This window comes from Gymnodraco acuticeps, unplaced genomic scaffold (genome assembly GCF_902827175.1).
Source record: "Gymnodraco acuticeps unplaced genomic scaffold, fGymAcu1.1, whole genome shotgun sequence".
In the NCBI taxonomy this organism is placed as follows: Eukaryota; Metazoa; Chordata; class Actinopteri; order Perciformes; family Bathydraconidae; genus Gymnodraco; species Gymnodraco acuticeps.
In genome coordinates, this window is record NW_022991001.1 from 795353 (window position 1) to 806317 (window position 10965).

Sequence of the window (10965 nt, forward strand, 5' to 3'; positions counted from 1 at the left end):
TTAGTGTAGGTTATCTAAGTGGGTCTTAAACGGTTTGGTCACCATTTATGTAAACAAGTATTTGCGAGGAATACCTTTATATGATCATTATAGTTATTAAAGAATAAGAGAATAAATAAAAAACGGGTATGAAATACTATAGGACAGTAACACAAGAATACAGTTTAAAAGGGGAGTGATTAGTAAAATATCCATAAAGAAAAAGTAAATCTGTGTACAGTTCTGTTTCATATGGATGCTGAGAGATGTAGGCTATCCATAGATCTCTTCATTTTGCTCTCAAAGTGCACCAGATTGATGCATTTAACTGCAATATTTTTTAAATAATCTTCCCGGGGGAGCATGCCCCCAGACCCATAGAGGAGGTTAGGTCCACACCCACCTAAAACATGTTCACATGGATAGGATACTAAATACATTTGCACCCTTTTTATATGGTGGCCTATGTCCTTATATGTTTCTGTTTTGGTGGTCGTGCCACAACCGTGCATGTATGCACAAGTCATAGGTGCGCTATACAATAGCACACCCTGCAATGTGTGTGAAAGACAATAGACTTTACAGCATGTTTTTTGAAGTTGCGTTGGTGTTTGTGTGTTGGTTGTAGGGCTGCACGGTATTGAAAAAAACTGACATCGCGGTTTTCCCCCCCCCCTGCGGTATATATCGCGGTTTTTTTTAACCTGTTAAACCCCAAAGTCCAGGCGGGTACTTTACTTTTTTTTTTCACGACAGTGTCTCAGGGGATCGTAATATTTAAGAACCTATTAATGTGTTATACCAGATTAACGGAAATAATCTCAGCTAACTGAGGATACAAACCATTTTTACCAAAACAAAACACAAGTCTCATAAGAAGCATCTAAATGACCCCTGAGCGAAAAATGCTAACGCACTTTGGCACAGAACTCAAGATAAAAGTACCCTTATTATTACTTATCGTAGCTGCACTTACAAGATATCCGATTAAAGCTGAGGTTCCACAGATGATTTAGGTATATAGTATCATCACAGTGATCTGAACTCGGACAGGGGAAGCAAACACAGACATCACAACACGTACTTTTACGTAGCTTCGAGGGGAGATGTCTCACCGTAGCTGTCAATCTGATCAAAAGACTTCAATGGCATTAAAACGAGAAAGAAAAAACGCGGCTGAATCGGTTAATCCATAGGTTTTTAACGTCTCTGTATAAAAAAAGGGTTTAATTTATAATCCATAATTCCATTTTTATGTAAATATCGCAGAGCAAAAGTTAGCTGCTAATGGTAGCCACCAGAGTGGCTGCTGCTTCCGGTCTTGGCTATCCGGAAGTCTCACACACACACATTACCAAATAAGGACTGTGTGATTTCCCCTCGATTCCATTGGCTCTGACGGTCAGAAAGAGATGTCACATGTCAAAATCGAACAAGGGGGGCCAGAGATATGGAAAATCCACCCAAATGGCCCCAGAAGAGGTTTTTTTTGCTAAATCTGTCTAAAAAGGTCAAATATCACTTGTTTTGCATCAATCTTGATACAGAGTACTTATTATATGTTGTACTTTGGATTCCTAAAGCTTTTAGTCTACTAACCCATCATCCAAGGTTAGTTTTCACTATAAGTACAAAATATATTTTGGACGGACACTATAATTTACAGTTTTTTACCATGTTCAATCTGAATTTTCTTTAAAATAAAAAACATATATATTGATTCTGACTTTTCTACATCCAACTCACAGGTTTATCATTGCTTTGAGAAAAAAGATTATTAATTTAACCCTTTTAGAAGATATGGTCATTTGTTCTGGGAATGTCATTTTCGAGCCTGAAACCTGAAAAACAGGCTCAGGGTTTAACAGGTTTTAACTATATTTAACCGGATGAAGGATTTTAGTCACGGACGTCTGGTTGACTCATCATACTTTAAGTCATGATCTAACTATGATAATGCATGTTGCAGGTTGCTTACCCTCAAATAAGGGGGTTCATCTGTGAATGAAGAAGAGTGGTAAGGGATCCAAGAGATTAAACGTATTACATTAAACTATAGGAAGCTTCATTATCACATTAGGGAAATAACATACGTGACAAAATAGGTAATTTAACTTTTTATTCCACAATTAAAACCGTTGTTGTGCAAATAGCAGCAAAGCATTGGACATCTTTTAAACAACATTATAAAAATAAACTTAAGAACAGCTATACACCAGCTCCCCTAGTGGTTTACAAAATTACAACTTAAAACAAATAACTTGTAATAAAAATTGAACTACTACAATATCAACTTGTGAACCATTTTGTTTCACAGACCTTTTTTTAAATCAAAATGTCTTAGCAACAGTCAGTGCAAAGGAAACAAAGTGTTCTTGGTCATCATGGCTAGCCTAAACAAATAAAGATCTGCTTTCTTTCTGAACAGAGCACCTAGAAGTTAAATCAATCTGAACATTTCTTTTTCACAATTTCAACTGTTGCATAATGTAGTCAAATATAATAATTTGACTTTTAACGCATCTGTATGCATTGCTCAATCAGGCTTAGAGGTTTTTGGCCAAGAATACTAGTCTATCCACTAATGCAGGCTTGAGACAAGAACGTTGGCAAGTGACGATGTTGCCACTTGCACTGAAAAGCCTCTCTGAGGGGGCACTTGTAGCAGGCATAGGTACTTGCGGGCAAGCTTGGCGAGTTGTGGAAAGATTACTTTGTGCGTTTTCCACCATGCAAGTGGATCTTCCTCTTTGTCTATTGAAGGTGTTAGCAGGTAGCTGTTTAACTCTGCTTCCACAGCATCCTTTAGGTACTGAGACGAATCAGCCTTTGCTGCAGCTTCGCTCTGTTTAAAGAAACTTCCTAAAGACCTCTTGCCTTTCTTTGCCTGGGACGTGCCAGCCACTTCGCACTCCATTTCAGTGCTGCAGCTTGCAGCTGCAGTCTCCTGGCATGTCATGATTGTCGTCATCATCTCCGATGTCACTCTGGCCTTGACTTGGGGCTTGCTGTCTGCAGTGATGAAGTCCATCTTGAACCGGGGGTCCAAACAAGATGCCATATCTAGCAGCTTCATCTTCATATTTCTCATTCAGGTAATCCCTCATCTCTTTCTTCAACTTCTTGCTCAGGTCTGTGTCTTCTTCTCGCATTAGCAGCATTGACGAGTTGAAGAGATGAAGAACTGGCTTCACATAGGAGACACTAACGTAGTCTTCCCCTGAAAGTGCGTCTGTGAACTCCAGCAATGGGCCCAGGGACTTGCTGACAGATTCCAGGACATCTATATCTTGCCAGTTTGGAATTAGATGCCGCAGCTTCTTGTCCACAGACAGGACCTGACTTAAAGCTTTCTGCTGCTCCAGTATCCTGCTGATCATCATCTGCCTGGAACCCCATCTTGTTTGGCATTCTGTTATGAGGGAATGTGATGGCAGATTGAGTTCCTTCTGGGCTTTTTCAAGAGCACTTCTGGCCTTCCAGCTGTGAGAGAAGTGACCCACCAGCTTCTTGCACACACCCGCAGTACGGTTGATGCGGCCATCCTTTTTCACTGCATTTTCTAAGGGGGAATAAATAAATAAAAAGTAAAGATTAAATATTATACACATTTATATTAACTATACATTTACAAGTGTGTGTGTGTGTGTGTGTGTGTGTGTGTGTGTGTGTGTGTGTGTGTGTGTGTGTGTGTCCTCCAGTTTGAAATTAGCTGCCTTCAACAATGAATTATAAATATTATATATAGCTTGTAAAACGTAACATTTATGAAACTCATTAAAATTAAGAAAACTGTTGCATTTCAGGACAGGTTGTTAAGCAGTCCTGGAAAATATAGCATTACTCTCTCTGTTACACTTCCCTGAATAAAGGTTATTAAAAAAAACACACTCGACACAGACACAGCTTAGTAAATAAAGCGTGGGCGGGGTAACTTACCAACTGCAAGATGAAGTCTGTGGCCAAAGCACTGCAGCCTGGTCCACTCGTTCAGGGAGGCAGCCTTCACCATATTTGCAGCATTGTCTGTTGTTATACAGACTTGACGTGTCTCATCCAGGCTCCAAGCAGCCACCGCTTCTCTCAGCCCCGCTGCGATGTTCTCACTTGTGTGATTTTCTGGGAAAAATGCCGTTTGCAAACAGCGACTTTTCAGTGTGAAGTCCTCATCAATAAAGTGCACCGTCAGGCTTATGTACGGCTCCGTTGTCCGGCTGGACCACAAGTCCGTTGTAACAGCATAGTATTCCACTTTAGACAGCTCTGTTTCAACTTTTGCCCTGCATTTCTCGTACAGGTCGGGGATGGCGACTTGAGAAAAATAGGTGCGTGACGGTATTACGTACCGCTTATCAAGTGAGTGGATCATTTTCTTAAAACCCTCTTTGGTAACGGTGTAAATTGGTACCATGTCTTTTGCCAGGTGAAATGTTATGGCATCTGTGATGTCTTTATACAATTGCATGGCACTGTCTACAAAGTACCTTTGTTTGGTCAACATCAAGCTTTTTGTATCCAAAATAGTTCCAGATGGCAGATGTTGCTTTTCTTCATGGAAGTAAATCTTCATTCTCTCCGGTATTGTCCTCCTGTGCCTCGCTCATTTTTTACCAGTGTTTTGATGGTCTGCAAACTAGCGGGGCGGGGCCTGCTGTGATCTGATCAAGAATTATTGTGATTGGTGGTTTGCTGTGCATGCAGGGGAAGTTCTACACACACCAATACATGAACAAATAAGGAGTGAGAGTGACGCGTAGCCAAATGGTGGCTACCATTAGCAGCTAACTTTTGTGCTCCGATTTTTACATAAAAATGGAATTATGGATTATAAACAATTGCTTCAAAGCCACAGATACATTATCAACCTATGGATCAACCGATTCAGCCGCGTTTTTTCTTTCTCGTTTTAATACCATTGAACACGTCTTTTGATCAGATTGACAGCTACGGTGAGACGATCTCCCGTAAAAGCTCCGTAAAAGGTACGTGTTGTGATGTCTGTTTGCTTCCCCTGTTGCTAGATCGGATCGCTTAGATACTATACTTTAATAATCTGTGGAGTCTCAGCTTTAATCGGATATATTGTATGTGCAGTTTCGATAAGTAATAAGGGTATCTTTATTTTGAATTCTGTGCTAAAGTGCGTTAGCATTTTTAAAAAAAATGAATAAAACCGCACGTCCCTGCGGTGTGAATACCGCGCATGTGCATACCGCGGTTATCGCCATGACACGGTATATCGTTCAGCCCTAGTTGGTTGTTGACGGCAGTGTGTGCCCCCCCTTTGTAAATGATTGCCCCCCCCATTCGATTTGTTCTAGAGCCGACCCTGCGCGATAGTCTGTAGTGAAGGAGCACGCTCCCGCTCACAGGAGCCTGCTCGCGCTGCGCTCCGCAGGAAACAGCCGTTTGCTTTTCACCCAAAAACGACAACCGACTCACGGAACGCTATGTTTAGGGCCGCCTTAATGCACGGGCTGACCTGGGCTGAAGCCCAGGGGCCTACGGAGATCAGGGGCCTATCGTGAGCCAATAAAAAAAAAAGAAAAGAAAAAAAAAAGTGTTTTATTTCGGATGTTTTAAATTTGTTTTTAAATAAACAAAGTCTTGGCTTTCAGAATATGAAACTTTTATTTCCAAAATTACACGATAAATATATTTTTGAAGCTTGTAAAGGGAAGAAGACAGGTCTCCCTCGCCACTCTGCTGTTCTGCTGTTCCCCTCCCTCCGCTGACATTATGAATGTAAGGCATAAAGTAATCATAGATAACACGGCAGGGTCACAGTTTGTTTTGATTTCAAATAAACAAAGTCTTGGCTTTCAGAATATTAAACTTTGTTTCTGCAAATTCAGACGATAAATACAACTTTGAAGCTTCGGCATAATTACAAGCGGAGAACGGAGTAACTTGACGTCACAGCAGGCATAACAACAGCCGGTGTTTCTCGTGAGGTTTTTCCCCGGGAAACAAACACAATACACACAAACGCAAAAATACACAAACACACACACTCGTGAGCTTCCCCCAGACCAGTAATCCAAACGAAAATATCTTCCCTCCGTAGTATTTTGATCATTTGCTCCGCTAATCAATCAGATCGATGGATTCCAGAGATTTTTCTCAAAAATGATGACTCCGTAACAGTCAGTGGACACCACTTAACAGCCAATCAGAATGAGAATATGTTTCACATGTGACTTATTCAAATTGCGAGTGATTGAGTGACAGATGAAGGTTGTTTAGGAGAAAAAGTTTGAGAAGAAAAAGTTTGAGAAGAAAAAGTTTGAGAAGAAAAAGTTTGAGAAGAAAAAGTTTGCGAGTGTCGCTCGGAAAAGGAAATTGTTGAGGGAAAAGTAGTTTTGAGACAAGCAGCTATTACAAAAAATGCCGAAGCTTACAGGTTATTTTTAAACCTGTAGGCCAGGATGAGGAGGAAGGACAGATGAGCTCTATACCGAGCGGCAGCGGTGCCGGCCGCGGGGCCTCGGAGCCAAGTAGGCCGTCTGGTTCTGATAGCGATGGAGTAGCGGGAGAGGAAAAACAGACAGGAGGGATGTTGGAGGAGATGGAGAGGACGACGAGGACTTGCTACGTGGAGGGGAGCCAACGGCAACCGGACCAATACATGAGGGAGGCCCGATACGTCACTCATCTGGAGGAGAGGACCAGGCGCGCGTAGAGCAGAGTGGAGAAGTGCGATCACAGAGCCTGCCGAGGTTATAAATGACTTTGATTTGTTGTTTAAATAGGGGGCCTACAAAACCTATCAGCCCCAGGCGCGGTTGGCAGGTTAAGGCGGGCTAACTTGTAGCGTTGATAAACGAAACAATTTAACTAAATTGCTAGTAAAAATACCAATACCACAGGACAATTTTTTTAAAGCAATATTTTTAGTGGAAGTGGAAAGTACGTTATGCTGGCCCGGGGTGTCTTAATAGTGCTTCCAGGCCAGCGGGCCATTTAATGTCGAGCCCTGCCGGTTACCGGCCCACTTCAATACCGGCCCATCGGGATTCGTCCCGAACGTCCCGATGGCCAGTCCGCCCCTGTCTGAAAGAATACGCCCATTGGCTACAAATCAATATATGATTGGTTGATCAAACTGTCAGTCCAAACGTACGCTCTCATTCAGTGCAACGGCCAGGGGATTCTATCAAGGATGTAGAATACCTTGGTTGAAGGATATTCTACCCAGAGACCCAGAACAAGATCTGATTGCTTTATTTTCTAACACAAAACCACTGAAATGCGTAGTGCATGGTCCGAGAACTACAAACAAATCAACGTAACACTGTAATATTACAGAACAACAACACAGATACGATTCTCATTTATTAATTTTATATACATTTTATTTATATAATTAAATCGATTTTTTGTTTATTTTTTGTATCTGAGTGTTCCAGGGTATTCTCTGAATACCTTGAAGGCCCTGACGGTTCGCCACTGATATATATATATATATATATATATATGCTATATATGCTCTGAACGTTCCACTTCCTGCCTGCCCGACATTACCTTACGGCTGCATCGCGTAAAAAATAGGATTCATCCTAATTTTAGAGAAGCCCTGCGCCGAGACGCTTCTGGGACGCTTCTGAGCCGTAACTCGCCGCGTGTGGTGGAATAGCACCCATTGACTAGAGTGGCCGCGATCTTTGCGAATGCCGCGGCCGTAACGCGACGCAGACGGACCCGGTGGAAATTAGGGGTCACCCCTCCTCGACTCCTCCGTGTGCATTTCAGCTATTGGGACGTCCTTCAAAATGGCGTGTCTTGATCGATTTCCGGGTCAAGTCCCGTAGGAGGGGAAGAGAGGAGTCAAGGAGGGGTATTGGGATGAGGCTTGTGTGTGTAAAAAGACGATCCACAAGCAGAGATTTGAGATCCACGAGCAGAAATGTGAGATCCACAAGCGCATTTTTGGTCGACAAAAATAAAATGGATTCGAAAATGGCTGATCGAAAGTTGTAAATGTTAAAGAGATATTCAACGATCTTTTTTTCATTTGTAAAAATATTTTGCGTATTTGCAGATCCGTTTTACATTTGCAAATTTATTTGTCAGTTTGCAAATCTTTTAAATGCATTTGTGGATGGTGTTTTACATTTACACATCACATAATACACACAAATTATTTTTATGTTCACACTTTTGCTCCGATTCTCACTGCCCAACATGGTAATCAGGTGTCTCGCGCTCCCGCGGATCTCCGCTCGGCAGAGCACGTTTTCATACGGCACGATGCGCACAGGGGTCCTCTACGGCCTCCTTACGACGGACCTTTCCGTGTTTTGGAGCACGGGGAAAAACACCTTGTGGTCGACCTGGGTGGTAAGGCCGAGCGCGTTTCTGTGGACCGGGTGAAGGCGGCCCATTTGGATTTGGGTCAGCCGGTGGTGCTGGCACGACCTCCGCGACGGGGGCGCCCCCCGGCCTTGATCCCTGTCCCTGTTGAGACCCGTTGTTCCGGTCTCGCCTCTTCCGGAGGCCGCACATGCAGAGGTCGTTTTCCCGACTCCCATGCTCAGGAGTCGACCTGTCGTTCCGCCCCTCCACGCTGATTTTGTTTATGGGTGAATTCTGGGGGGGGCTTGTGTGGTGACACGTTATGATACATAATTCACCATTGATATTATTGTGTTGCAACCCGGACCCGTTAGTGAGGGTACCGGGGTTTGAGGTCATTCATGCTAGCTTGTCATGCAGAGCAGCACATGTACTTACCTGTTGTTGATTAATGGATAATAAAGTGTGGAAGTCCATTCTAAATACACCGCCTCTACAACACAAATATACATATCTAAGCCCATAGATCCACCACACGCACTCCATCGTTATTTGTTGTCCACAGGGAACCCGAAATGTTCCCACACAGCTGATTTAAAAGAAGCAGGTGGTTCTTCTAGCTCCTGTGTGTTATCTGAAATCGCCATACTAACTTTTCTTCTTCCTGTATTTAGTTTGTTTTGTTGTGTTTTCTTCATTTGTTGTTTAAGGGTGGCTGGCAAATAGCTTTTAGGCGCAATACTGCCCCCTGGATTATATATAGTGTAATGGATACTGCCCTAAGTGACAGACTTTTTTCCCACTCATAAAAAAAGGCGTATTCGTTGTGTAACTGCATGAACCGAACCAAATACGGATACCGTTACACCCCTATGGTACAGTGGTGGTATGAATTTGGCTTTCTGTCAAAAACCTTGATAGCTCTCTTGTACAGCTGTTCTATTGGTTTCAGGTTTGTGGCACAAGCAAACGACCAGTTTGTAAAACAGTATTCAATGACACCAATACATTCTATACGTGGGATAGAATCATACAGTGGAACAGGGCCGTCCCTCCCTACAGGAAGATCACGCAGACTGCGTGGGGCCTCACCTCGCGGAGGGGGCCTCATCTTGAGGAGGGAGCCTTAACTGAGCCGCAAATGCCTATGCGTTTAAGCGGCGCAATTAGTGTGTCGCGGCACGGTTTGCGGCATGGTCGTGTGGGGCCTCAAGTTGGCCAGGGACGGCCCTGCAGTGGAGGTATGACTTTGCAGCATTGACAGCTAAGAAAGGTCGAATTTGTTTAAAATTTTGCAAGTTGAATTTAATGGTATTGGAAATTTAAATGTCCACTGAATAGTCCCTTCGGCTTGCACCGAGGATCCCACACTATCTTTGCTTGATTCACTGTTTGAAACATTTTTGTGTAACAGTGTTTTTTAAATACCTTATTTCTAGGCTTTACCTCGGTGCAGTTGTTGACAATGGAGCAGACAGAGCTAGCTGTTGGTTTGTGGTTCTCTGTTGCTAGGCTGCTAGCCATCGGCGTGCCGTGGACCCACAGTCCTCCGGCAGAGCTAGCTGTTCAGCTAGCTTGCCTGAAGCCAGCCGGCGATGCGTGGATCTCCGCTGCTATTCCTTTAGCCTTCGGTGTGGGCCCCCAGTCCTCCGATGGTGTGGAGATGGATCCTGCTGCTAGGCCAGTAGCCGTCAGCGCGAGACCACACCACAGAGACCCGTCGGCAGAGCTAGCTGTTCAGCTAGCTTGTCTCGTCTGAAGCCAGCCGGTGATGCGTGAATCTCCGCTGCTAGGCCGCTAGCCCCCAGCGCGGACCCGCAGTTCTCCGATGGTGTGGGAGCTATCCGGCCTCTTCTGAAGTTAGATGGTTGCGTGTGGATCTCTGCTACTCGGCTACCAGCCCTCGGCGCGGACCCGCAGTCCTCCGACGGTGTGGGTATAGGTCCTGCTGCTAGGTCGGCAGCCGTCAGCGCGAGACCGCAGCGACCCGCTGGTGGTGCTAGCTGTTCAGCTAACCAGCCTCTTCGGAAACCATCCGGCCGCCAGCTGTCAGGTCGATGGAAACGACGCCGGGACCCGGACACGGGTGGATATCTCCCGAGAGCAAGAGACACAGCAGAGCCAATATTCTCCATTTTTCGTTTGTGTCCCTTTTTTGTGTTGGAGAGAGTCTGCCAGGAGTGCCAGATGAATGTACTGTAGATTACATGCCGACCATGGCCGAAGTGCTTGATATTCAGCCATGTTGCTGGTGCAAATAATGATGTATTCCCCGCGTGTTGTCTTACCAAGGGGGCAAGATGAGTGGTGCAGCCAAACAGAGGCCCGAGATTCAGAACAACCATGCACAGATAGACCGCTGCCACTGCGCCCGAACTGCCCGCCGCCATCTTGGACTTGCACATATATTGAGCGCTCCAACATATTGTACTTGATATGCTAAGGGAGGCAGAGACGTGCACACATAGACTCTAGGTAGTGCTTGAGCACCTGCCCGTGTTGCCCTCAGGACAGCAATGTGCCCTTTTGAAAGTTCGTTTTTTACAGTTTTTTATTTAATTTTTGTACAGTGTACTGTATGTGGCTCATGGTAACATCGATCAATTCTGGATTAAAAGCTTCTAATATATACAACAATGCCCCAAATGCGCGATGTAATTTTGTCAGACATCCCCACACGTGCCCCGCGGC

The 10965-nt window shown here is 44.2% G+C and overlaps 1 protein-coding gene across 2 annotated transcripts; it reads right to left on the bottom strand.

The window, feature by feature from the left end:
• Positions 1–2653: 2653 nt before the first annotated feature.
• On the bottom strand, positions 2654–9834 carry LOC117559282 (zinc finger BED domain-containing protein 1-like). 2 transcript variants are annotated; one of them, XM_034235962.1, is made up of 3 exons: positions 9721–9834; positions 3919–4637; positions 2654–3541 (listed from the first exon to the last, which is right to left on the bottom strand). In XM_034235962.1, exons 2-3 carry the CDS (start codon positions 4547–4549, stop codon positions 2898–2900), a joined length of 1275 nt encoding a protein of 424 aa, XP_034091853.1. In that variant the 5' UTR covers positions 4550–4637; positions 9721–9834; the 3' UTR covers positions 2654–2897. The 2 variants fall into 2 exon arrangements, with proteins under 2 accessions (XP_034091853.1, XP_034091854.1); XM_034235963.1 differs by having other exon boundaries at positions 3919–4098; positions 9721–9804.
• Positions 9835–10965: the final 1131 nt, after the last annotated feature.